Source organism: Uranotaenia lowii, chromosome 2 (genome assembly GCF_029784155.1).
Source record: "Uranotaenia lowii strain MFRU-FL chromosome 2, ASM2978415v1, whole genome shotgun sequence".
Classification (NCBI taxonomy): Eukaryota; Metazoa; Arthropoda; class Insecta; order Diptera; family Culicidae; genus Uranotaenia; species Uranotaenia lowii.
The window spans coordinates 413,963,250-413,990,236 of record NC_073692.1 but is presented as its reverse complement, the minus strand read 5'-3'; the positions used below and the strand labels follow the sequence as shown (position 1 = coordinate 413,990,236).

General features: G+C 36.7%; 1 protein-coding gene across 1 annotated transcript in view; it reads left to right on the top strand.

Moving 5' to 3' along the window:
* LOC129744352 (transmembrane channel-like protein 7) overlaps positions 1-26,776 on the top strand; it is a 63,594-nt gene extending 36,818 nt beyond the window's left edge. Inside the window, exons 2-5 of the mRNA XM_055736835.1 lie at positions 10,813-11,120; positions 11,189-11,320; positions 19,761-19,861; positions 19,940-26,776. Coding sequence (XP_055592810.1) covers positions 10,958-11,120; positions 11,189-11,320; positions 19,761-19,861; positions 19,940-22,588 — 3,045 coding nt within the window. The 5' untranslated portion in view covers positions 10,813-10,957 and the 3' untranslated portion in view covers positions 22,589-26,776. The remainder of the gene's footprint in view (positions 1-10,812; positions 11,121-11,188; positions 11,321-19,760; positions 19,862-19,939) is intronic.
* Positions 26,777-26,987: the final 211 nt, after the last annotated feature.

Genomic DNA, 26,987 nt, shown 5'->3' with positions numbered 1-26,987 from the left:
AGCAATGCTTTCTTTAAAATTTTACGGAATGATCGACTTGATCGACAAGGTGGGGGTGTAGCTATTGTCATCAATAGTCGTCTCAAATTTAGACTACTTCCTTCTTTCAATACAAAAGTCTTAGAAACAATTGGAATTGAATTAGAAACTTCTATGGGGAAAATTATAATTGTTGCCGCATACTTGCCTTTTCAATGTAGCGGTGAACAGAAAAATTTTTTGAAGGGAGATTTACAAAAACTCACCAGAAATAAATCTAAATTTTTTATTATTGGTGACTTTAATGCAAAACACCGATCTTGGAATAATATTTCATCAAATTCTAATGGGAATATTTTGTTTAATGATTGCTCTGCAGGTTATTATACTGTTGAATATCCTAATGGGCATACTTGTTTTTCTTCAATTAGAAATCCCTCCACAATTGATTTGGTTCTAACGGATTTAGGCGAGCATTGTAGTCAATTAGTTACTCATGCGGACCTCGATTCAGACCACCTTCCAGTAACTTTCTCTTTATCCCAAAGTCCCATTGAAAACCCTTTAAAATCAACTTTTAATTTTCAAAAGGCTAACTGGGAGCGATATATGAATTTTATTGAACGTAATTTAGATGTAAACGTTCCACTGAATTCAATAGAAGATATTGATTTGGCTATAGAAAATTTGACAACTTCAATAGTCAATGCTAAAGCCGCTTCAATACCTAAAGTTAAACATAAGTTTAATCAACCTTTAATTGATGATGATCTTCAGTTTTTGATACGACTGAAAAACATTCGTCGACGCCAATATCAACGTACTAGGGATCCTTATTTAAAATTTATTTATTGCGACCTTCAAAAAGAGATCAAACGTCGTTTAAATTTCATTCGTAATGAAAGGTTTGCTAAAGCAGTAGAGGACATAAAACCCTACTCAAAGCCATTTTGGAAATTAACTAAAATTCTGAAAAAGCCCCAGAAGCCAATTCCTACTTTGAAAGATGGGGATAAACTTCTTTTAACTAATTCAGAAAAAGCTCAAAAATTAGCCCAACAATTTGAGTCTGCTCATGATTTTAATTTAAACGTTGTTAGTCCTATTGACGCTCAAATTTCCCTAGAATTTGATGATATTCTTTCAAAGCAAACTGTGTTTGAAAGTTCTCGTGAGACAAATATTGATGAACTTAAATTGATTTTCAAAAAATTTAAAAATATGAAAGCTCCGGGGGAAGATGGGATTTTCTATATTCTTATTAAAAAGTTGCCTGAAAGCACTTTAAATTTTTTAGTTAAAATCTTCAACAAATGTTTTCACTTGGCTTATTTTCCCAATAAATGGAAAAATGCCAAAGTAACTCCAATTTTAAAACCTGGAAAAAGTGCTTCAGAGCCTTCAAGTTATCGACCAATTAGTTTGCTTCCTTCTTTAAGTAAACTATTTGAGAGAGTTATTTTGAATAGAATGATGATTCACATTAATCAGAATTCTATTTTCCCTGATGAACAATTTGGTTTCCGTCATGGACATTCTACTACACATCAACTTTTGAGTGTAACTAATATGATTAACGCTAGCAAATCTGAAGGTTATTCAACTGGTGTTGCTCTTCTTGATATTGAAAAAGCTTTTGACAGTGTTTGGCACAAAGGTTTAGTAGCTAAATTAGCTCGATTTGATTTTCCTGTATATCTCACCAAAATTATTCAAAATTATTTGACTAGCCGAACCTTACAAGTAAGCTATCAAAATTTATGCTCTGAAAGGACTCCCATTAGAGCTGGGGTTCCTCAGGGCAGTATACTTGGGCCAATTTTATACAATATTTTTACTTCTGATCTTCCTGATGTACCAGAAGGAAAAGGTAGAAGATTATTTGCTGATGATACTTTGCTTTCAGCCAAAGGTCGAAATTTACGGGTGGTACGCAGTAGATTGCAACAAAATTTAAATTCCTTTTTGAATTACTTGAAAATGTGGAAAATTTCTCCTAACGCTTCCAAAACTCAACTTATTTTATTTCCCCATAAGCCAAGAGCAAATTTTTTAAAACCTAATGAAAATCATTCCATAACTTTTAATGGGGTTTCATTAGAATGGTCTGATCACGTGAAGTACTTGGGACTCACACTTGATCGGAATCTTACTTTTAAAAATCACATTGAAGATATTCAATCTAAATGCAATAAATACACTAAATCTCTTTATTCTCTCATCAACAGGAAATCCAGGTTGTGTCTGCGAAACAAGATGTTAATCTACAAACAGGTCTTTCGACCAGCGATAATGTATGCAGTTCCGATTTGGTCTAGCTGCTGCGCGACGAGGAAGAAAGCCATCCAGAGGATTCAGAACAAGGTTCTGAAAATGATTTTGCGGCTTCCACCTTGGCACAGCACCGAAGATCTTCATCGGATTGCAGGCATAGAATCGATCGAAGAGATGGCCAACAAAATCATCTCCAACTTCAGAGGCAAATCGATGCAGTCTTCCATCGCAGAGATTCGTTCTCTTTACAATTAAGTTAGATTATAGGATTTAGGATTAAGTTTATACATCTTTTTTTTTTTTGCTTAACAGGATATTCTCCTTTAAATCAAATTATTTATTGCTAAAGCAAATTTAAATCAAATAAACAATGTTTAAAATTAACTGTATCAAAGATTTGAACTGATCATAATTGATCTGAACACTTTAATTTAACTTTAATAATGTAACTTAAATGTAATGATTAAAAGACTAATAAAGACATATTAAAAAAAAAAAAAAAAAAAAAAAAAAAAAAAAAAAACTATTTCAAGCTGTTATCGTTTCAAAGAACTGCACAACTTAAGTACAAATGATGATATTTGTTTGCTCGTGTGTCGTTATCGGCGGCGTTCCCTAACTTATTGTCGCTGAATCCCCAAACCGGAGTTTTCATCAACATCAGCGCCGACGACATTTATGTCCACCAGATATCTTTAAAAGAATTTCCTTGTTTCGGAAAGGGTTGCCCATTGGCGAGTTGCTTGCTAAATTGGTATGACATTTTTCATCGTCAGTTGTTGGCAAGGTTGCCAATCACCAACGCAAAAACTTCGGATTTCAACTACATTGACAATACACTTCAGTTATATGGACTTATGTTTGTAGAAATGTCAATTTTCATCTTCTATTGAAAAACAGCTTATGTGCCAACGTTATCTTATCTCAAGTGTTTTGACAAGTTGTGTGAAATTTCTAATTAACGAGCAAAACTCAAACATTTTTAAGTAGGTACCTTGAAAAATTGGAAGGAAGTTGGAATCAGACTGAGGTGCCAGGTGTCCTGATTTTTCAGGATTTGTTCTGAATTTCGAGAGACCGTCCTGATTCTTCTAAAACGCTTGAATTGTCCTGAATTTTGGAGAAAATGCTCTGTAAAATGTCCTGATTTTCAAAAAATATCTAAATTTTAACTGAATTTACGGTTAAATTATGAGAACATCAAACCTATCTGTAATAAAATAGTTCAACCGATGATAATCTTTGGTCAGATAATATTCAAGTGGTGTTTTTTTAAATATAAATGTCAGGCCAATCTACGTTCTGCTCGCTTCAGTTGCATAATTTGAGGCGTCTTCAGTACCTGTATTTTACCTTTATTTATGCAATCTAAGCAGAGCTGCATGTTATTTCCATCAATCTAGTGGTGTCCTGAGAAATCCTGATTTTTTTTCATCACGATGTCCTGATTTTTGTCAAAACCACCTGGCACCCCTAATCAGACACCTTTTTCTTAACTAGGTGACTCTGTGGAGTTTGCGTCTAGTAAGCTCAATAAAATCAACACATTAATTTTCACCTGAAGCTACTGCTATTCTTCTATCAATCCTGTCTTTCATGTCTATACAACTTTTTTAACAAATCAGAAGTTTTTCTTACTGTTTAACTGTAGTATCCAAAACTGTTCTTAGAATTTACTATTTGTTTCTCATTGGAAGACGACATAGATATGTAGAATTTTTATTAACTGAAGTATTTCTTCCAGGCGATCCCACATTTGCCCGAGCAATAAAAGTACGATTGCTATGGACCGAGTTATTTGGAAGAAGTTAAGTTTTGTCGTGAGACGGAATACTAAATTAATAAGAAGAGTTTAAGTAGGCGTTGAATCCCGCGGACGTCAAACATTTTCGCTCCGTGAAAAAGTGGTTCTAGCTAAGGAAGAAATAGGTTTGAATAAGGAAGAACCAGTATCAAATCCAGTTGAAAATAACCGCAAAGGTGTTCAAAATTTTGAAGTGTGAAACTTCGGTTTCAGTGGAATCCCATGTCAAAACAGCATCGGCCTGAATCCTGCCACCTTTAGATGTATGGTTCCGAACTAGCGAATTTGTCCTGCCGACTATAGCTTAGCTTAGTTTAGCTTGGTTGACTACTCATATCCACCTTAAATCATTGAACTGGAAATGCTGTCCAAATATGTTTATACAACAACACTTTTAAAGACTTCAAATAGCAAATTTTTTTAGGCTTTGCTCGACTTACGCATTTCCAATTCCATGATCGCTGGCGTGGCTAGGCAGAACAAGTTCTACTTCGCCAATGGTTGCTACTCCGTGATTGATCGAGGCCATCAATTTTGTGCAAGGACATTCGCAATGCACAAAACTCATGCTCTCCCTTTGAAAATGATCAATAACGGCGCCGGCCACGTCCTAGTAGTCAATGAGGGATGCAGGAAGGATTGTTGATATATTTATATTCCAAAGATAAATTTTGAAAAATTTAGAAACAAAGGTAAATCAATATCTCCAACTATAGAAACCGTCTATACGCCTGCGAAGCTATATTTAAATATCCAAGGAAAGGGTTTTGTTAGTTGAGGAAGGTTTAAGATCAGGATCCATTTTGGCAAATGGTGCGATCAAGTTTTCCTACACCTCCTATGCTCCTAGATATTTCCTAAGGAAACTCCTACTTCTATCTATGAGGCAGCGACGAAAAGGCAAACATTTTACCATAATGCAGTTATGATGAATAAAGCATATTTTAAAAATCTTCTTGAAGCTAACTTATTTTTCTAGCTATTATTCCTGTTATATTGGTGTAATTCCAAAAACGACCCTTCAAAATGAAGAGATAGGTCATACTTCAAAGTATAAATATAATTAAATTTTTGATGTCTTATGCTTTTTAAATTAATACCTTGTTTTAAAGTTAAAAAAAAATAAATGAAATTTCTGTTTTGATAACTGATAAAGGTTGTTTTTGGAAACTCATCAATTCGATTCTACTCTTTGCCTCATATTGATTTCGCTATTACTGAGAAGAAAAAGCAAGAGCTTGCTATGAACTTTTAACAAAACGACGAAAAATAATTCGTCTCAAACGATTCGGTCTTATCCATTCAATACAACTTGAATCAATGATGAAAAAAAAAATCATAGTCTAAAAAATATTCCGATGCATCTATGCATCTATGCATTTTAAACAGTTTCGTGAGGCCTTAGAAAACATATTTGTAATTCACCTAATAATCACCGGTATAATTTATTTTTCCTTAAACGGGTTAATAAGCCTCTGTGTATAAGAATCTAAGAAAAGATTATTTTAGATGATGATTTTTTTTTTTAAGTTACTGAAATGAAATGAATATGCCCGTATAACGAAAGACCTTGTCATTTGAGCTCAAGATTGGCACATATTTATGATACTAAATGAGACTGTCGTAAACTACATTCACCAACTTCTGAAATTCCGTTGAAACCTTCCAAACATGATTTTTTTCCGATGATACTTAAAAATTCTAGGTCCTTTATTGGTTCCCCGACGAGACATTAAAACTCTCTAAGTTCTTCCCGGTTCGCTAACAATCCTGCAACACATTTGAATCCTTTCCCCTCCACGACGCAAATATAATAACGTATATTAACGTATAAATTTTCGAAAAATTTCTATTTTTTGTACTATTCTTTCAAACACCTTTCTTTTAAAAATGAGAAAATCTGGAATGATTTCCTTCTTGCCTTCCAGTCAGCAGGACATGAAAACAACATCCATTGAAAAACGGTATAAATTCTCAAACGAAAAAAAAATCATTTTTCTAAATAAAAAAAAAGGATATTTAAAAATAATATTTGAAAAAAAGGAACTAAATAACTACAGGCGATACCTGCTGTTGGAGGGCTACAAAAAAAAACGGTATTAAAAGTTGCACTTCAAAATGCCAAAAAAAACGATGAAAAATCAAATTTTCTATGAGTTCTTTATATTGTATTTTAAAATTGAAAAATAATATTACTTCATCAAACATAAAAAAATACGTTAAGTTTAATCTAGCATATGGTGAAATATGTTAAATTTAATTACTTTGTGGTTAAATTGACGAATACGGAACCTTATTTTACTTCCGAGAACTTATCGATCCAAGCTACAAATGCAGAATTTGTTGAAACAAAAGTATAGAGGGCGAAATTTTTCAAAACTTTCTTTTTGAAACGTTTAAAAAGCTGTGGGAAACTTAAACCTTAAAGAAAATATAGGGAAAAAAACAAAACACAAAAACAAGGAAAATTCACAGTTAAGAGTAAATTTTGAAAACCTAATAAAAATAAATATTTAGCTTGGGTACTTTTCACTGCTTGAACTTTTGCTTGTTATCCTTTACTGTCCACTTGCGGCTCCTTCTGGCCAATGGCATAATGGTTGCACTGCGTTTCCTAAAATCCGGAGCGACCATTTTTCTCCCTGATCGTTCGTTCTATTTTTGGTGTGTAATGTCTACAACTGGGGTCTTCCATCCCGAACTTATGGTTAACACTTGATTTTAAATGATTTTTGGATTTTTTTATTCACTAGCTTGAAATGAAGAGCTCGAAAAAAACACGTCAGTTTCTTATCACAGACTACTTAGATCTCTCAGCGAGTTTGTCCTACCTAACGAGCCTCTATAAACAAAAGAGACGAAATGTCACGATTGGAATTTTCGATTTCCTGTCAGTGTCATTCCAATCTGGGTTGCCAGGTGCCCAGATTTGTCTGTAAAACCAAGACTTTTGACCCTTCGTCCAGATATTGGTCAGACACAGATTTTGTCCAGATTTTTGCTGAGAGAGCCCAGATTTTACAGACTTTCAAAATTGAGTGACAAAATCAATATTCATGTATCGGATTTGATTCGTAAGTGGCAGATTAGACTGGAACGTTGTATTCTTTGGAATTTTACCAATCATTAATTTAACTTTTTTTTTTAAATAAGATCGGCATGGTACGTGCTAGGAAACAGTGTTTGTTATATTGTAATCAACTCGAAAATAACCCGAACAAATAGCACAACACAACCCCCCCCCCCCCCCCCCCCCCGCTCACACGATTCGTCAAATTTAATTTCTTGTTTAATACCAAATTTGTAATTTTCATTATGCACAGCCACACACAGACTTTTTTTCGAAATTGCCAAGATTTTTTATCCTCAACGCCTGGCATCCCTGATTCCAATCGAGCAAAAGACTTGTCAAACTGGAAAATTTGGAATTGCGAAAGCGGCGGTAGCGAAAGTATTATCATTCATATCTGTAAACAAAGGGTAATCAAAACACAGTTTTTGGATGCTCTATTTCAATTACAAGCTAGATTCTCAAGGACTTATTTCTTGGTACTTAATTGGTAAGTTATGATTTTATTTAATGATAAATGTAGGATATTTTTTTTTTTTAATTTTGAGTTTTCATTGACTGCACAAGATGTTCCCGGACCCCGGACCAGCGGAGTCGAAATGGAAAGTTTACCAATGAAAGTTGCGGATTCCAGTACAGAATACCCCGAAAGATGGCAGAATGCGAGCAATTTCTCCCGTTTTTTTTTGGCTCAGTCGGGAACCGGAAGAAAAATATATTTTTAAATCCGGGGCAGGTTTTGTTAGAACAATTTTTTTGCCAAACACTCCATGATTGCACTTTTTTTAATTGATGACAATACCAAAAAACAGCTTGGTAAAACAGCAGACTAGACCAAAAACCACTTCCGAAAAAAAGTAAACGCAACAAAAATTGAAGTCATATGAAGTTTGAAGCCAAGCAGTGCTGCGCTCAAATGAAAGCGGGGTTGCTAGATGATTTATTCTTAAAAGGATCAGATTGCGTCTCTTTTGTTTTTATTACAGGCTCTTTAGTCCTACCGACTATAACGTATTTAGTGAGATCCAAACTTTTTTGACGGTTTTAGACATTTGCATTGTATGATTTTTATTTAAAGTTATTGTACATAAAGCATATGAAGCGTCTGATAGGGAACTCCACGCTTTATTCCTCCCCTTGCTCAGGTATCTTTTGCAGTATTTACAACATGGTTGGCCTGGTCGTAGAAGAGATAACGTTGAAAAGAAAAATGAAGGACATTCTTTAATTTTCCAGGATGCTTACATGTTTGGCTATGTTAGTAAAAGAAGAAAAAACGACGGACTACTAAATAGAAAAATGAAATATAAATTTCCACCTTTAGGATATGGTTTAGCAATTTATGAAGGAGAATTAGTCAAAATGGTTTACAATAACCTAAACATTTTTTGAATTTTTCAGACTTGTTGGAATCCTTAATAAAGGCTCTGAGTGTTCTTCGTTTGCTTGGGTACCATTTATTCATCCAAAGTTTAACTTCTCATGCTCATGTTTAAATTGTAATGAAATGTTTGTAAGCTCGTATTGTTCATTAACTGTATTTAGTCGATGTTTAACCATTAATAATACGAGGCAGTTTAACGATTACGAATCTAAAGCCATCGCCATCAATTTTCCGGTGCAAGACAAAAAGGAAAAATAATTTGTACATTTTCCCTATATCAGATCATTCTATAATAGCCCGATATCATCATCAATAGGGTGTGTCGAATTTGAACTTTTCTCGAATTTCAAAAACCCTGTAAAATAAAAAGTTTCCCTTCTTAGTTCAAACGAACGACAGAATTTTTGTAGATTTTTAAAATGATATTTAGGTTCCCGGGTTTCGATTTCAAATTTTATATGGATAAACGAGAAAATTCTCTCGGAGAATGTCACTTTTTTAGTTTATATTGAATATTTTATTCTCACGCAATGCATTTTTTTGCTTTCGATAAAAGACGTTTTACAATCTTTATGGCATTCGCGACTTTATATCACCGTAGCAGTTGGCGGACAGTTAAAAAAATTCCGGCAAAACTGTGTTCGATGTTCATTCTTTAGCTAGACAGAACTCGCGAACATCGAGTCAGCAGGCAACTGACTTGCCAACTGAACAAGCCCACGCAATGCAAATCGAATTCAATTATATATAGCGCATTCAGAAAAAATCTCTGGCTACAACTCTACTGAAGATGACAATGCAGTTAGAGTAGCGAGAAAATAGTTATAACGCCCCAAACAGAGCATTCTTTTTTTTGTTTTCATGAAAAGAAACTAGCAACACTGACAGATTTCCCGTCCAATTTTCAGAAATACTTTTTTAACAAGAATTGTTATAAATTGATGCTCTTTTCACCACCTTAGAATTTTCTTCTGATCTTCTATCCGTCTTTCATTTCAACTCTTTAACCCTCACCGATAAAGCCGCAAATTCATTTCATAAAACAAATTCACGGTGATTTCTCCTCTTAAATAATAAAAAAAAAATAATTCGGCTATAAAAATCAATTACAAAAAACATCGTTCCGATAATCGAAAATAGTTAGGCCAAGATTTCTGACCGTTGACCGTATGCGACAACTCAATCCAGTTGGAACATCCGCACAAAACGAAAATAAGAAATCTACCTAGCCATCGATGGAACGATATCGCACAATAGAAGACTTAACAGAGCAACCACATGCTAAATTTTTTGTCCGTTCGGCACATGTGCACACTCACATGGCGGTCGAACCATCCATAATTAACTGTATCGAAAAACGTAGTGCCTTCTCTATTGGGTACTACTTCTTCAATACAGTTAATTGGTGTGGGACAAAGAATTTAGTATGTGGTCAAGCTTCTATTTCAAATGCTCTTCGCTCTTTTCACCACCTTAGAATTTTCTTCTGATCTGCTATCCGTCTTTCATTTCAACTCTTTAACCCTCACCGATAAAGCCGCAAATTCATTTCATAAAATTATAAATTGATTTTAGAGCATTAAAATGTTCTGATGGAATGACCTTCATTACCAGAAATTTAGGTTCACCAGATGGAAAATCTAAAATATTGCTTTTTATTTGCTTTTTATTTGTCCAAATCACATTTTGAATTAATTTTTTGCATTTATAATCGTGCAGTTTGTTGAGCTCGATCAAATTCATGCCCTTTTTCAACGGGTAAACTTTGTCTGAGGCACCATCTTAACCAGCCGCTCGAAACCTTGAATAGGTATCCAATGACATGTTTTATTTATTTATTTCATGAAAAAAGTATGCTCTGTTTGAGGCATTATAACTATTTTCTCGCTACTCCTACCGCTATGCTGTCTTGGGAAAAGTTGTAGCCAGAGAATTTTCCAGTAAGCTCCATACATTGGAATTCCATTTGCATTGCGCAAGAACAAAATATTCGAGAAAAACTAAAAAAGTGACATCCTTCGAACAAATTTTCTTGTTTTTCCATACAAAATTTCACATCAAAACCCGGGTACCTAAATCTTATTTGAAAAACCTGCAAACGCTTTTCGTTCGTTTGTACTAAAAAGAAAACTTTTTAGGCTACAAGTTTTTTTTGAAAATCGAGGGAAGTTGCAATTCGACACACTCCAATCATCAATCCATATCAAAGCGATATCATCTCTAGTACCTAGTACCCTAGCAAGTGCTCTCCATTAACGGCTGTTTTTGTAAACGGTGTATTTCCGATCCGATTCATTACAGGTGTCGCACTGGCGTAGTCGTTTGTGTCGCTCTGGCCGGGACAGTAGAAGTGCCAGCAGTGAAGGAAGCATCTGTTATCAGTCAGGAGCTCGCTGCGGGCAATTGAACGAACCATCGACCTAAGCACAAAACAGAGTCTTTCGCCATGTCCGGTGGTAAGGATCGACGATCACGGGCCAGCAAAACCCAGGGCTGGGAGGAAGCCGGTGGGGAGTTCTATCAGGAGAGCTACCCGGCCGATTTGGAAGGTATGCAGCGGGATCCGTCCAAGATAGCGACCCTGTTACCCTCGAAGCAGACTAGAAATGGTGAGATGGCTTGATTTTTAATCTAGGGTTTGATAAGTTCTAATCAATTCCTTTCTTTCCTTTTGAAGCAACGACCCGACGGGTACGGCCGTCTCAGCAGGACACCAAGGGAACCCGCCGGAGGACCAGCTTTTCTACGGTGGCTCGCCGAGGTTCGCAATATCACGAGATACAGGTGGCCACGATGCCCGACCTATCAGGTAAGTGTGCCCACTACGTTGCCACATTAAATAATTGCGACGAACGACGATTCCAAAGCAATAGTGCTGCTATGGGTGACAGCACAAGTCGTTCGTTCGGAACGAATTCGTGGATGGGAAGGAAGTTGCATAAATAGCTGGCAAAATACGTGAGATACCCACCACATCACCCGACGACCGACTATAAGCTGAGCTGATTCACCGATACCGACGATCGGCGTGGCGATATGTGGGAAATAGTAATTGAATGTCCAGCTATAACCAGTCCAAAAGTGGCTCTGAGCTGAGCTCTGATGGGTGGTGATAATTTGTGTTACGGCGGCGCGTGCAATGGGATTATATTTTTTCCGCCACAATGATGGACAACCGTTAGTACTTGTGGCAAAGTAGCATGAAGGCAAAGTACCGTGGCAAAGAAATGTATAAATAAATATTCATATACCTATATGTCTATGCGCTCGCGCCTGGACATGCCGAGCACGATCATTATTCATTCATTCATTGTAGGCAGACGACGTACCATCAGCTACAAAGGTACAATACCATAAAAACGAGCAATGTGATCGTCCGTAATCGCTTATAGATATTTTTATTTTTCCGGTTGTTCTAGTAGCGATATAGAAAAACTAAATCGTGCTGCACTAGTAATTCGGCCAGTGGATAGGCATAATTAACGCTCTTACTGGAGCGGCTCATTTATATACTTATTTACCTTGCAATTCGTTGACACTGCCAGTGTTTGCTATTTTATACGACAGCTTTTCAAAATGTTCAAATATTATTCTAAAGTCGTTTTGTTTTGTTATTTTTAATCTGAAAGATCCCTTACGAACTACGTTTCGCTTGCAAGATGTGAACAGGTGTTGATTCAACGTAATACAATTTTAAATGTACTAACAGTGAATAACAGACACTCCATGTCTTACAGATTTCTTTTCAAACCATCCCTATAAATTTCGACATCCCAGTGCCTTCATCTGCCAGATTGCTGTGTAGTTACAATTTGGATCCGTTTCACAATAGTATCACACAACGTGAACTGGTGATATAAACTACTAATTTTGCTGTCATTTATACCAAAATTCAGTTTAAAGGATTAATTTTCCGTTCAATGAACTGCGATTCGGAATAGAAGGCAAAATGTTATCCTGTCCAAACTGATCACGAACCAGAGAGAGGTAAAGCCAATAAATAGTTAGGGAAAAAAACATGAAACATGAAACTTGAAACGTGTTGGAACCCCAGACTTCAGACACGAAACCTGAAATCTGAGATTTGGAAGATGAAATCTGGGACATGAGACGTGAGAAACAAGTTATAAACTTGGGCTATTTTTAAATGACCGGGTGACTGAAATTATGCAAAGTGGTTTTCGTATATGCGACGAAAAATTTTACTGAACAATCCGTGAAAACAACTAGAGCTCGGTAGTTATTATCGAAACACTGTAAGATGTAACGGAAAAACTGTAAAAAGGTTCAAAACAAGATTGCTGTAATCACAGAAGAATCTATAATTTTACTTTTTTCTTTCTGGGAATTTAACATTTTGATGTCATTCTTCCCTTTATATATAATTTTACAGAATTTTGAGCGAATTTTCAACACAGAATCTGTGTCACAGAACAGAGAATTTTAGAAACATTCACAAATTTCATAGAATTTTAAAATTTTGTACGATTTTTCTGCCGTTCTCCGCAAGAATGTCCAATGTGACTTTTGGGCCATTTACACTTTTTTGTTGGAAACTGCTTATTATGGTGTTATCTTTCGAATACAAACACAAAAAAAGTATACTTTGTTCTGAACATCTACGAAATTTTTTATCTAGATGGTTGTCTCTATGTTGATGTTTCTACGCAAGAATGTCCCACTGAGAAAAACTCTTCAAAAACCACTCGACTGTAACAGAATTCCTCAAAAATCGCTTGAGTGGCACATTGTACTGTAATGTTGAACGTTAAATGTATTTTCTATGAATGAAGGTCACAGGGGAAGGTCACAAGGGAGAGGGGGTCACTTCAGTGACAGCTTTTTCTCCACTTCCGGTTCAGATTCATAATTTTGTCTTATTTTTGATTCCGCATAATGAGCATATTTTCGGATACTTAGGTATTTTTTGGCCTACGTTATTGAAGCTTCAAAATGTGTTATTCAAATGAGCTCGATCATCCCGGCTAATATGGTTATGACAATGCTTCCGGCATCCGCAGGAAAACAATTTATCGATGCGCAATATTGCGGATCCACGTAGAATCTTCCTTGATTATTTCTTTCATGGTTCTAAAAAAAAGTTAAAAAAAAACTTGAATCGGATTCATTCGGATCATCTTTAAACTTAGAAAAACATAAGAACCGCTCTGATCCAATTCTGATTTCGGTGTCATATAATCCGAGGAAATCTTCATAACTGTCACTGTTCTCTAAACTTGGGCACGGCACCCTTCCAAATAAACGAATTTCAAATCAAATCTCTAAACTTGACTCCAAACCGTAAACCTTCAGCATCAATAATGCACTCATCTTATCTATAGTTTTGAACGCTCAATTATAACTTTTTTCCGGAACACTTTAAAATCCTTCCCGTTCCCGCACAATAACAAAGAAGAAAAAAGAGCTCGTGTGACAGTTTCCTCCTATATATACACGCCTTGCACACGCTCATATTCTACGCGAAAGTGTCACACGAAGCGTTTTTGACGATTATCTTCTGCTTTAAGGAAGAAAATCAAAAAGTAAGTATAGATTCCAATGTAAATTGACCAACTTAAAAAAAAAACAACATACATGAATGAAAGGTGCGGAAGAGCCATAAAATTAACGAAAATTCGAAAAACAGATTAAAATTTCAATCGCGTTTTTCTCGCTTGCTCTTTTTCCACATGGCTCCATATTGCTTGGAGGGCAGTTTTAAATATTAAATTTTCCATGTCAATATAAATTTTTAATTATTACCATCATAAAATTGGTTATCTAAATTATTTTTTCTCAAGTAAAATGTAAAAAAGACTCAATTTGACATTTTTTTGGATAAAATTAATGGATAAAGTATCACAGAAAACCGTCACAGATTTTTTGGGTAAAATCACAGAAAAACTGTATTTTTTTTTCGTTAAAACAAATTTTTTTTTTTTTTTTTTGGGCAACCTTGGTTCAAAATTCGGCGTTTTTAAAACGGGAGTTCGGTGATGATTTACTGAAAAATCGGTGAATATTTACTCGGTAATTTTACCCGATTTGCTTAACTCTCTCTAAACCGCTTGAACACCGTGTGTGCAATGAAATTTTTGTGCGGTTGCCAGAACAATAATTCATTGTGAGTTTAGTACTGCACAAACAATTTTTTTTAATGCAAATGGAATTCGTGAAGCTTTGGTGAAACGTATTGGTTTTGTTGAAAGTCGAACGATATAAAAGTTATATAACAGTTGAAAACTACGAATTCAAATGCCGCGAAAAGGACTCCATCTCGAATGGGTTAATAACATTTTTACCGAACAATTGGTAATTTTATCCGAACACCCAGCGATAATGTATGCAGTTCCGATTTGGTCTAGCTGCTGCGCGACGAGGAAGAAAGCCATCTAGAGGATTCAGAAAAAGGTTCTGAAATTGATTTTGCGGCTTCCACCTTGGCACAGCACCGAAGATCTTCATCGGATTGCGGGCATTGAATCGATGGAAGAGATGGCCAACAAAATCATTTCCAACTTCAGAGGCAAATCGATGCAGTCTTCCATCGCAGACTATAGGGCCATACTATAGGGCTTTGGACAGTTCATTATTGAACTGAACACCTAATTTAATGTAATAATGTAATATAAATGTAATGATCAATTGGTACAAATAAAGACATATTAATAATATATCCGAACACACAGTGAAAGTTCGGTATAATAACTGGTCGGAAAAACAAAATACCGTACTGATCATGAGATAACGACCTGAGATAAAAACCTGAGATTTGAAATCTAAGAACTGAAGTTTTGAACCCTGGGACTTAAGCCATGAGATATTAGACTGAGTCAATTTGGGGTCATTTTCGAATTTCTCAAACCCTGGGGTCTTAAAAGCTTCTCTTGGGTTCAAAACTCGTCCATCATTTTTTGCAGAATTTTTTAGTAACGTTTACATGACCTAAAACAGTAAAAACTCAAATTTACTTTTAGGTTTGTATGAGAAAATTAAATATTCTGTACTAAAAAACCAACATCATTTTTGTTTCTTCTGTGGAACTAAGCCTGCTAATGGTTTTTGTGTCAATTTATAATGGAAATTTTCTGCTGAACAACTTTGTCCAAGACGCTAACTTCGTATCTTATTAGGCAAAAAAGTTAATAGCTGTTTAACAGGGGTATGTCTTTTGGCATTGAAAAACAATAAATTCAATTGACATCACTGCTGGTGCTTCGCGAAGTATTGCATGAAAAGAAGTCATGTAATATCTCGTTAGGCACCCAGCAATGATGCCAATTGAGCTTATTTTTTTCAATGCCAAAATACATGCTCCCACATTCAACACATGACAACTTATCTGTCTTGTAAGATACAAAGTTACGTTCTTCGATAAAGTTGTTTAGCGAAAAATTTCTTTCAGAGAAATTATAAGTTGGAACAAATCCATTACCAGGCTAGGTTCCACAGAAGAAACAATAATAATGTTGATTATTCAGTAAAAAATATTCAATTTTCCCATACATACATAAAAGTTCAAATTTACTTATGTAATCGTTACTTAAAAATTCTGCAAAAAATGGAAAAAATTTGGATGAAAATGGATGAATTTTGAACACCAACGAAGCTTTTTAGATCCCAGGGTTTGGGAAACTCAAAAATGTCCCCAAATCGACTCAGTTTAATGAGACATGCAACCTGGATTCTGAGACCGCGTAAAACTGTGAAAAAAGGTGTGGGTTTCCGGAAATTGTTAAATAAAAGAATCACACGTATTTTCAAAAAACCGTGTAAACATTAGGTATGAGAATATCATGATGAGCCATGATCCAGCTAACATGAAATAGTAATAGAAATGATAATCCAAATCGAATATTCAGACATTTTCAATAACCATCGTGAACACGTTTGTATTGAGAGTTTCTCTATCATTCATTTACGACAAGTTTTGCCCAAAAAGTTGAATCGCACAGCAGTTTAGTCAGTCCGCAAAAATGTCTCTAAAAAGTTGAGATTATGCTAATTCGATATTAACGATTCAAGCTATCTAAAAGTGAACTGATTTACGATAAATGAGCGGTAATTCAATTGAAACTCTATCCCGCCTTTCCCTTTCTTCCCTTGAGCGGTTCGTAAAAAGAACCTCACCTATAGCGTGAAACATACCGACTGATGAGTTGGCATTTGTGCGTTTTTTAAAAAACGAAGATGCCGGACAGCGAACTCGAAGGACTGGAGTGCAATGCTCGATCGAGGATTTTTTTTTGTCGTTTTACTCAAATTACTTAAAATCGTTTATTTAGCTTTTTGTTGGGAAAATCAATAGTTGAAATCTTGACATTATAGATATATATCCTCCACTTTTGTAGCTTTATACTATTTTGTTAAGTTTAATACAATCTTTTCGTCTAGTTTATTTTTTTTTCGAATTCTGTTCTTTATGCGATATACCTTCTTAAATGTTTGCTGGAAATCACCTCTGAGATACAGCATTCGATAAAACAATTTTTGTCAACACATTTTTTCTATATTACATTTACACAGTTATTTTGCTAACTGCGAAAATCCGTTTAACAAAACCCGTGTTTTAAATTTTTAGTGTACTTAACACTTCAAGAACCGCGAAGAAGAATCATTAAAGGGAAATAATCGTATTTTGACATGCTCCATCTTAACACTCAATTGTGCGAATTTCTCAAATTTAGCACTTTCAAGTTACGCTAGGTCTCGTGTCTGAATCTAAAGGGTGATACGGTCAAAATTTGGTCAATATCAACTTGACGTATTTCTTTCAATTTTGCATTTAAAAAACCTGAACACCCCTCATTTCGAAGGTGTGTTTGTGTAGCATGTTGCTCCTATTTTGATTTTGGAATTCACTCTTCAGTTGTCAAAATGCCGTCCAAGGAAGAAGAGCAGCGCATCGCGAAAATCCGAGCTACTCGCACGCAAAGCTGGCAAAATCGCTAAAAGTTGCCAAATTAACCGTTATAAATGTAATTCAAGTGTTTGGGGAACGTTTGTCGACAGCCAGGAAGTCTGGATCGGGGGGAAATCGAAAACCGGAAGCCGCAGAGACGACAAAGAGAGTTGCCGGTAGTTTCAAGCGAAACCCTAACCTCTCTTTCCGAGATGCCGCAAAAAAGCTGGGTGTATCGTCTACAACCGTGCATCGAGCGGAAAAACGAACCGGACTATCGACTTACAAGAAGGTAGTGACTCCAAATCGCGATGATAAACAAAATACGACGGCCAAAGCGCGATCCCGGAGGCTGTACACGACGATGCTGACGAAGTTTGACTGCGTGGTAATAGACGACGAAACCTACGTCAAAGCCGACTACAAGCCGGGACATGAGTTTTATACGGCAAAAGGAAGAGGAAAGGTAGCAGATATTTTCAAGCACATGAAACTGTCAAAGTTCGTGAAGAAATATCTGGTTTGGCAAGCCATCTGTACCCGTGGCTTGAAAAGCAGCATTTTCATAGCTTCCGGGACTGTCAACCAAGAAATTTACGTGAAAGAGTGTTTGAATAAACGTCTGCTGCCTTTCCTGAAGAAGCACGGTTGTTCCGTACTGTTTTGGCCGGTTTTGGCATCTTGCCATTACGGTAAAAAGGCCATGGAGTGGTACGCAGCCAATAACGTGCAGGTGGTTCCCAAGGACAAGAACCCTGCCAACACGCCAGAGCTCCGCCGAATTGAGAAATACTGGGCTATTGTCAAGCGGAACCTGAAGAAGACAAAAAAACTGCTAAGGACGAGCAGCAGTCAAGGCAAACTGGCTTTCTGCGGCTAAGAAGGTGGACACGGTGGCTGTACAAAATCTGATGGCAGGGTTTAAGCGTAAGGCCCGGCAATTCGGATTTGGAAAAGCGGAAGCCTAACTGAATATTTTTCCTGAATTTTAGACTAATTAAACTTGAAAAAGAAATTTAATTTGATTTTTTAAATAAACGATTTCACCGATTTATACGCGTTTTCCCTTGACCAAATTTTGGCCATATCACGCTTTATAGAGCATTATTATTTCATTGTGAATTTGTTTTTTTTTTTTCAACAATCAAACTAAAAGAGAAAATACGAGATATCTCGTATTTGGTCTTCAATGTGTTAACTTGAAATTTTTGCCATTTCGTCAAATAGTGACCGATATCTATCTTTTACACTAAAAAAATAAAACTTTCAATCAAATACTACATAAGGTTCTTGATGTAATTTGGAATGAACTCCTTCCATTCTCTTCAATTTTTACTAGCATTGAAATCGAAAAACTAAAGACTGAAAATAATTTGTAAATAAAGAAAGCAAAAATATTCTAGAAAGGCTTTAAATATAGGTATTTATTTTCGATTGTGAGTGCTGTTAGCTTACTGAATTCTAGAATGAATCAAATTTTTATCTGAGTTTTCTGCCTTTAAAAAAACGCAATCTTTTACATTGTAGGTATATTGACACCGATTAAATTATTTAGATGGAATAAAATTCGGATGGATATCATGGCAAAATTGGTATGAGAATATAAGCTGCTAAGGAAAGTAGTTAGTTCCCATGCAAGCATTTTTTTGTTTTTTCGTGTTAAAAAAACAAAAAGATAAATTCAACTTTGTGTTTATTAATCTTGAAGAATAAGCATCCTGTTAAGATTATGTACATCTTTTAAAGTCAAATTTTCTTACGAGTATTTGAAATTAAAAAGTAGTATTCTTTTGTAGATTGTCTGTGGCGACATTACAGCCTACGTCCCGAGTCTCGATTCATCGGCTATGTGGTAAAATCTAAAAAAATATCTTAAAAGTTAGACCAAATTTCTCTCATCAATTCATTCTCAATGATAATACAGTAAATATTCTTTTAATCAGTTACTGGGCTTCAGTGCAAATAAGTGCTGCAGAAATGGACCTTCGTTGAAGTCCACAGACGAACCAATTTTTAAAAAGTAATGAAAAAATTGAAAACAGCTCTGTTACGCGTGACACATTCTTAATTACTTAATCAACCGGCAAACAAGAAAGAAGTCGCCGAGTTCAAGAATATGGACCTCTATATCGCAGCAGTTCACAACGAGAGGTCATCATCTCCGCCGCGCTGCTCATCGGCCTCGGTTTGGCTGTCGGTTTTGTTTCCCTCAGTTCCACCGATATCGCCTCACTCAGCTTCATTGAGATTAATTACCTACTTGGCTGTCCGCTTGCTTGCTTGATGCTTATTACTCAAACTACAGAAAGACGCCTTATCTAACGAACTTTTTCTCGCTTGCTTGCAGAAAACCTTATAAACGAAGAGCGCACATGGGAGGAAATACAGGAAATCAAATCGATGCCGGTCCCGATGGCCCAAAAACGGGAAATGAAGGCACAGTTGCAGGTTGGTAGTGATTGATTATCAATGTAGGTTACGTTTGAACCGAAGGTTCTAATTGACTTTTCGTTATCTTTATTTTAGAATGCCACCAAGCTGCGGTTGCAGGGTTTCGAACAGATCAAGTGGCGCCGGCGGAAAGCGTGGCAGAGCATCCGGGCGAAGTGGGGCGAATACCGCACCAAACTGGAACTATGGCGAATGTCGCTGAAGACGATCGAGGGCAATTTCGGGACCGGTGTGGTGGCCTATTTTCTCTTTCTACGGTGGTTGATGTTTTTGAACTTGATCGTGTTTGGGCTGATATCGGCGTTCATCGTGCTGCCGCATGTGTTACTGCGGGAACCGGCGGATTTGCCGTGTGATCAGCAGGAGGATGGTGTTTCGGTACAGTGCTGTTCCGAGTCGTATCTGAACGCGACGAAGAGTGCTGAGTTTTCGGTGCTAGATGTGATTCAAGGAACGGGTTTCATGGAGGGAACTCTGCTGTTCTACGGCATGTACACCAACATGATCTATGGATACAGTCCGTTGGAGGATCGGATGCAGGCAAAGCTGGCCGCTGCCGTGAGTAGCAGAAGCGTAACCGTGGCTCCGACTACTTCGACGATGAGGACGACGACGACGACTACGGTGGGTAGTACAACAGTTGAAACTACTGTCGGTAGTACTACAATTAGTAGTACTAGTTTTAGCAGTAGCAGTGTTAGTACAATGGCTATGGAAGCTAGCACTACAACCATTAGTACTGTACTAGGGGATGTTCGGAGTGGTAATTTTAGTAGTCTTAACGATAGCTCATTTGAAGCCTTCTTCATGGAAGCGGGGGAAGCGGGAAATCAAATCAGTGGAACGGTTCTGTACTACGATTTTCCACTGGTTTATGTAATCATAACGGCTATCTGCTACGTGGTGGCACTAATCGCAATTATGAAGGCTGTGGTGCGGCAATTTACGGAACGTATTGCCGAGGGTGAGGGACTGTTCTACCAGTACTGTAACCTGGTTTTTGGAGGCTGGGATTTTTGTATCCACAATGAAAAATCCGCTGATATTAAGCATAAAGCACTGTACAATGAGATACGGTCGCTCCTTCATACGAAGCGTTTTGAGAATGAGCGCATTAATCGCTCGCGAGATTTTATGGTTAAGCTAATAGCGATAAGAGGTTTAATAAATTTAATAGTGATTGTGATACTACTGTTAGCTATAGTCATCATCTATGCGCTGTTCAACGAATCGATGTCCAAGTTGGATCCCAACTTTCAACCGAATCACTTTGTCAATTTTCCACGGGTATCGTCTTGGCCATCGTTCTCATCGTTTGGTTATTCCTCAACGGCAACCATTTCGTCGACCAGTTCAACTCCTCTTTTCTATGCCATTTCAAAAGATTCCTCCTCACCTTCGTTAGACGAGACAAGTGAAATAACGATTACACTAACCGATCGATTATTGGTTATGTTTTACGAGTTCCTTCCCTACATCGCTATCGTATGTATGAATTTAGTTGTTCCTCTGTTCTTCAACTACCTGGTGCAATTTGAGAAGTATTCACCGATTTTCGTGGTAAAAATCACGCTCTTCCGTACCGTCTTTCTTCGGCTGTCCTCGTTAGCGGTGCTGCTGAGCAGATTTTACTTTCTCGTTAAACCAAAAATTCATCCAATGTCGACAACCAACAACAGCACGGAAACGTTTTTCACCAACTTCACGCTAGAAAGTAACAGTACCGATAGCAATCAATGTCACGATGCGGAACGTGGAACGCCACAATGCTGGGAAACCTTCGTCGGTCAACAGTTTTACAAACTGTTTATCGTGGACTTTGTCACTCACTTTCTGGTCACGTTCTTCGTAAACTTCCCAAGGGCGATGATCGCTCGGCATTCGAGCAGTCGGATCGCCAAGTTCATCGGCGAGCAAGAGTTTGAGCTTTCGAAGCACGTACTGGATGTGATCTATTCGCAGACCCTATGCTGGCTGGGTACGTTCTACACGCCCTTCCTGCCGGCAATCGCTGCGATTCTTTTCTTTTTCATGTTCTACATCAAAAAGTTCGCGTGTCTAGTCAACTCGAATCCATCCACGATATTGTACCGGGCTTCCCGCTCAAACTCTCTCTTCATGTCCACCCTGCTTATCTCCTTCGCCGTTGCCATCATTCCAGTAGTGTATGCGTGGGCCGAAATCATTCCATCTCGTTCTTGTGGCCCTTTCCGGGGGCTGCATTCCGTCTGGGACCGTGCCATAAATGCCTTCATGAAGTTACCCCAATTTTTCCAAGCCTTCATCTTCTTCTTCGGCACCGCTTCGTTTGCCATTCCCTGCTTTGTGGTGCTAACGTTCTTCATCTACTACTACTACGCCGTATCGGCGGCCAATCGACATATGGTATCGGTGCTCAAACACCAGCTGGTGCTCGAAGGTCACGATAAGCAGTTTCTGCTCAGTCGGTTGAGTCTGTTCATCAAACAGCAGCAAGAGTATCAGAAGCGCATGATGCGACAGGCTGCCGAACAGCAGCAGCAGCTGGCCCAACAACAATCGAACAACAGTGTGGCCAGCTCGCATGGGTCTTCGCAACTGCCGCCACCACCGCCGTTGGTTGGGCCGAAACCGGTCCAAGAAGTGCAACCTCCACTGCCGCCAAGGGCCGATCGAGACTCGAAGCCGAGCAGCAGGGATCGGGACCGTAAGGATAATAGCGGTACCGTAGTGGACCTCAAGTAAGGGATCGATCCGGCGAATCGATTGGGTTTATTGAGAAAGTAATACCGGAAAATTTGGCTGAACCAACGTGTTTGGAAAACACGTTTGAAAGATCTATCCTGAATATTACCGGAAAAACCAAAAAATTGTAGTGTGTTCTCCATCAAATTGCATCACGGAAGACATAGTGTAGAAAATTCTGCAGAGTTTTTTCTCGGAAATATTTGAGTGGAAATAGTTAAGAGTGTATTTTTTACACTGAACACTGGCAGTTTTTCGAAAATTAAAAAAAAATGTCACTTAAAGAGCAACGTATATCGATTTTGGGCATATACTTACCTGAAAGATCTTCAACTCTGTTATCGGATCATCGTGTAACATCTCGGGATCCAATGATTTATTGTGAGTCGTAGCCGTGCGATGAAGTGTTTGCTACGGAACTAAAGAAGGATAAATGCTACACAGCAAAAAATTTCTAAAAGTATACGCAATCTAAAATACGAGTGATCTACTTTTTGACCAGTGTAATTCAAAACTGATGTAATTTTACACTCTTTTTTATCTATTTTTGAATCGTTGGTATAAACTTAATTTTGTATGATGTATGTTTACACGCCCTGATCTAAAAAATATATCTCAATATAAAATTACATCGAAAACAATGTAAAACACGACAGATCCATTGTTTTCCTTTTTTTCGCGGCATAAATTGTTCTGTTTTTATCCGAGATGGTGGTTTATTGTGTGAAAAGAAAAAAAAATCGCTTCCGCTGTTAATTTTGTATTAAAACCGAACCAAATTCTTTCAGAATTGAATTAAAAAATGGTAGGTTATAGTTTTAGACGAAATGAAAAAAATGGAACTTCAAATTCTCTTTCGATTGCAGGAATTGCAGTTTTATAAAATGGATCAAAGGCCGAATCAATGTTGAATGTTTCTGATGTTTAGGGAATTCCGATTACTATGCTGTTCCGGAAGGATTCAAGAATGCCTAAAGCTGATCGACAAAACATCGCCCTGCTGGGGATCATCGGACACAACCACAATTCCAGCTGCCAGTGATGGTGGATGTTTTTTGAGTTTGCAGTGTATCGGAAATATATGTTAAATATAATGACACATGTGGCGTATTTATTCATAAACAACACCCAACATCTGATTATTTAAAAAAGATTTGAAATATTAACGGTAATATGTTTTGAAATTTACATCATTGTGTATTTTTACACGACGGTTTATGTCATCCGTTTTCGTGCATTGTTTTCGATCTAAATTTACACGCCTCAAAAATTACATTGTTGAGAAAAATACACCGTGGTAGAATTTTATATCAAAATCGATGTTCCGTTTTCGTGCATCGTTTTCGATCTAAATTTACACGATTTTTTCTTGCTGTGTATAAGAATAGATGTCCTATAAAAGTGATCAGGATTTTTTGGTCAGGGATGTGGCCCTAAAATTGAATCAGTTCAGTTAAATCTATGAGAAAGTTACAGATGGTAAAGAAACCATTGAGGATGAGAATTATGTACGTCCAAAGCTGACTTTCAGCAGCTTCCTGGGCAGGTAGCAGAGACTACCGAGTTTGCCCGGAAAAACAAAATTTAGAAAGCGATCTGCCTATGGTGAAAAACAGCGTCTTTGTAAGCGTCTGCTTTCTTTGTTGTGTTACTTTTCTTCGATACCCAAGGACATGGAACTTCCCAACGTACCGAAACTAAGGCAGATCAATGATGCAGATGATGCAATTTAATGTGAAGCATCCTTCACTTTGCCATTTAATAGAAATGGTCACCCTTTCTGATGTTCAGGATATACACGGCGGAAATTTAGGCTCAAGAAACTCAATCGATTGTCTTGGAAATATCGATGTATCTTCCAACAAATGATCGACACTTCGCATTTTATTCGTGTGTTTTTGCAACAAAAACTCCTCCTAAACAGACTGTTTAACCATGAGATTAGTTAGCTAGACATCGTCGACTTCGCCACTGAGAAGTTTACTTCCTATGTGGCTTTTTCTGTTTTTTTAAATCACAGAAGGTCAATGGTCCCAATTCATCAAAGACAAAACCATTTGAATGGAAACTTCCAAACCGGAAATCCGTTTGGTTTTTTTCTTTCAATTTTATAAGACCACAAGTGAGGTGATAAATAATTTGATAAGCTCGTGCTTCATCTCTCTCTGTGACGACAGACGATCTTCGACTTGGTTCGTGATATTTTAATTAAATTCACCCTACTCTTGGTATAAATCACTTTAAGTAGGAAATGGTATCTTTAAAAAATAAAACGAAAATAATAAAACAATACAAAACCCACGTGATATTATATTCCACCTTTTTTCCTGTGCCCGTTAAACAAAAAGGTGTGCGCGTGTTTGTTAGTTATATTTATTTTAATCTCAATTCGATATGTAAGTAGCTGAACAAAAATTTAATGTTTAAGGAATAAGAAAAAAAAACAATCGATTGAAAGACCATGAATGATTTAAGCAACAACAAAAACCAAATCAGGTAATAAAATTAACTTTATACATACAATATACAGATACATTGAATATTGCAACAAGTAATGCAACGGAAAGGCCAATCTAATAGCTCAATTTTTAAATTCTGCACAGTTTTTGATGATGGGAAATGCAGTAAAGGCTAAATAAATAGCAAATATGGTTAGTAACGAAAAAAAAAATACACACACAGGAATGAGACTGCCATTTTGAGCTAGATGTAGAAAAATGTAATGTAAATTATTCTATGAAGTTGATCAGGCGATCCAAATTTACTGTATCATAAAACAAGGCTAGGATATTTAAAAAAAACTATCCTCAAGCAGTTTCCTATCCTTAATTCAGAACACCTTCAACTAGGATTGGTTGAAATCATGGTAAGAAAACTAATTGTCGATAAAATCGGTGAAAAAGGTTTTTTTTTTATTTCTACACTCAGTTGGAATGGACAAAAAACTCCAATACCATCTACAAAGGTACAGACATTTGTCAATCGTCATTGGGTGGTTAGTTACGGATAATTCTTGATCTCGTTCTTCTGCGAAGTGAAAGTTTCATTTTTCCTAGTGAAAATTGTACATAATGTATCTTTATGATGATTGTTAGGATCAAAGTGATAAACAAATGCATCAACGATCATCACAGTTCATGGTTTATTATTGAACCCATGCCCTCACTCAACAATTCCTCAAATGGTCATCGTCCACAAAAAGGAAAATTTACGTGCACAAAATATCTCCCATACTCAGCCATAATTTTACTCCTCCAATCATTGAGACATCATACTCTTTGTGTCTATATCATATACCATTTCTAATTAAATTTTACAAACTAGGAAATTGTCGTGAGCCAAACTTACTACAGCTTTCACCTCGGAACCATTTTTGATCGGATTCATTTAACCCATATTTGTAATTTGTAAAATAGTTGAATCGAAAGAAAGTAAAAGAAAGTAATTTTATACATAAACATCTAGTGCTAGTCCCAAAAACTCATCAGCTTGTGTAACTTCTCAATGTTTTGTAAAATATATTGCTCCAAACTACACATTTAAATTAATCGAACAAATGGAAATCGAAAGCATCAATGAACTACAAACCATACCAAGTATGTGAAATTTTAATTTACGTAACAAGTTTTTTAAATTATGTCAAAAACCACATTAAAAAAATCTTAAAATCCGAATGGTTGTAAGAAAAGTGCAAGTTTTCTTTTTGGAAATCCGAAATATGTGCAAATGAAATTTACACAAGCTTAAAGAATAAAAACAAACCCCTTAAACTATTAGATTCCGATAATGCTCCATTTATAGTTCAATTGTAAGAGGTATCATAAAGTACGTACATACACATACGCTCACTATAGAATCTATCTTTTAACCGTAATTCGATCAACCGATCAAAGCAAAAAAAAATAGAACAAATATTATTATCAAAATAGAAAGGATTTCGTAAGCACAAAACACACATCATCAACAAGCCCCCGGATCGAACTGCGCGCAATTTTGTAACAACTGATCACAGTGCGCAAAAGATTATAACAAAAATAAATGAAATGAAAATAAACCTAAACTAATTAAACACACTTCGAGAGGCGTGCGTGCACGTCAAGTGGAAAAATGTCAAAACCGACAGGTTCTAAATCTTGATACCACACACAGGAAAAATAAAATTAAAGTCGAAAATAAATCTTTGTATATGAAACAAGTGCGCTGAGAGCGGAGAGGATTTTAACTGTAAAAGATCCGAACGTTTCCTTTAAGATGAATATCACCAGGCGAGGTGACGTTTCAGTATTCTACGATTACCGATTATTCCAGCTTTCGTCCTGGATCGGTCAAACCCAAGAAAGGCCGGATTGTAGAAACTTGTCATCAAACATTGTTGTTGGAAGAACTTTTGGGCAGTGGA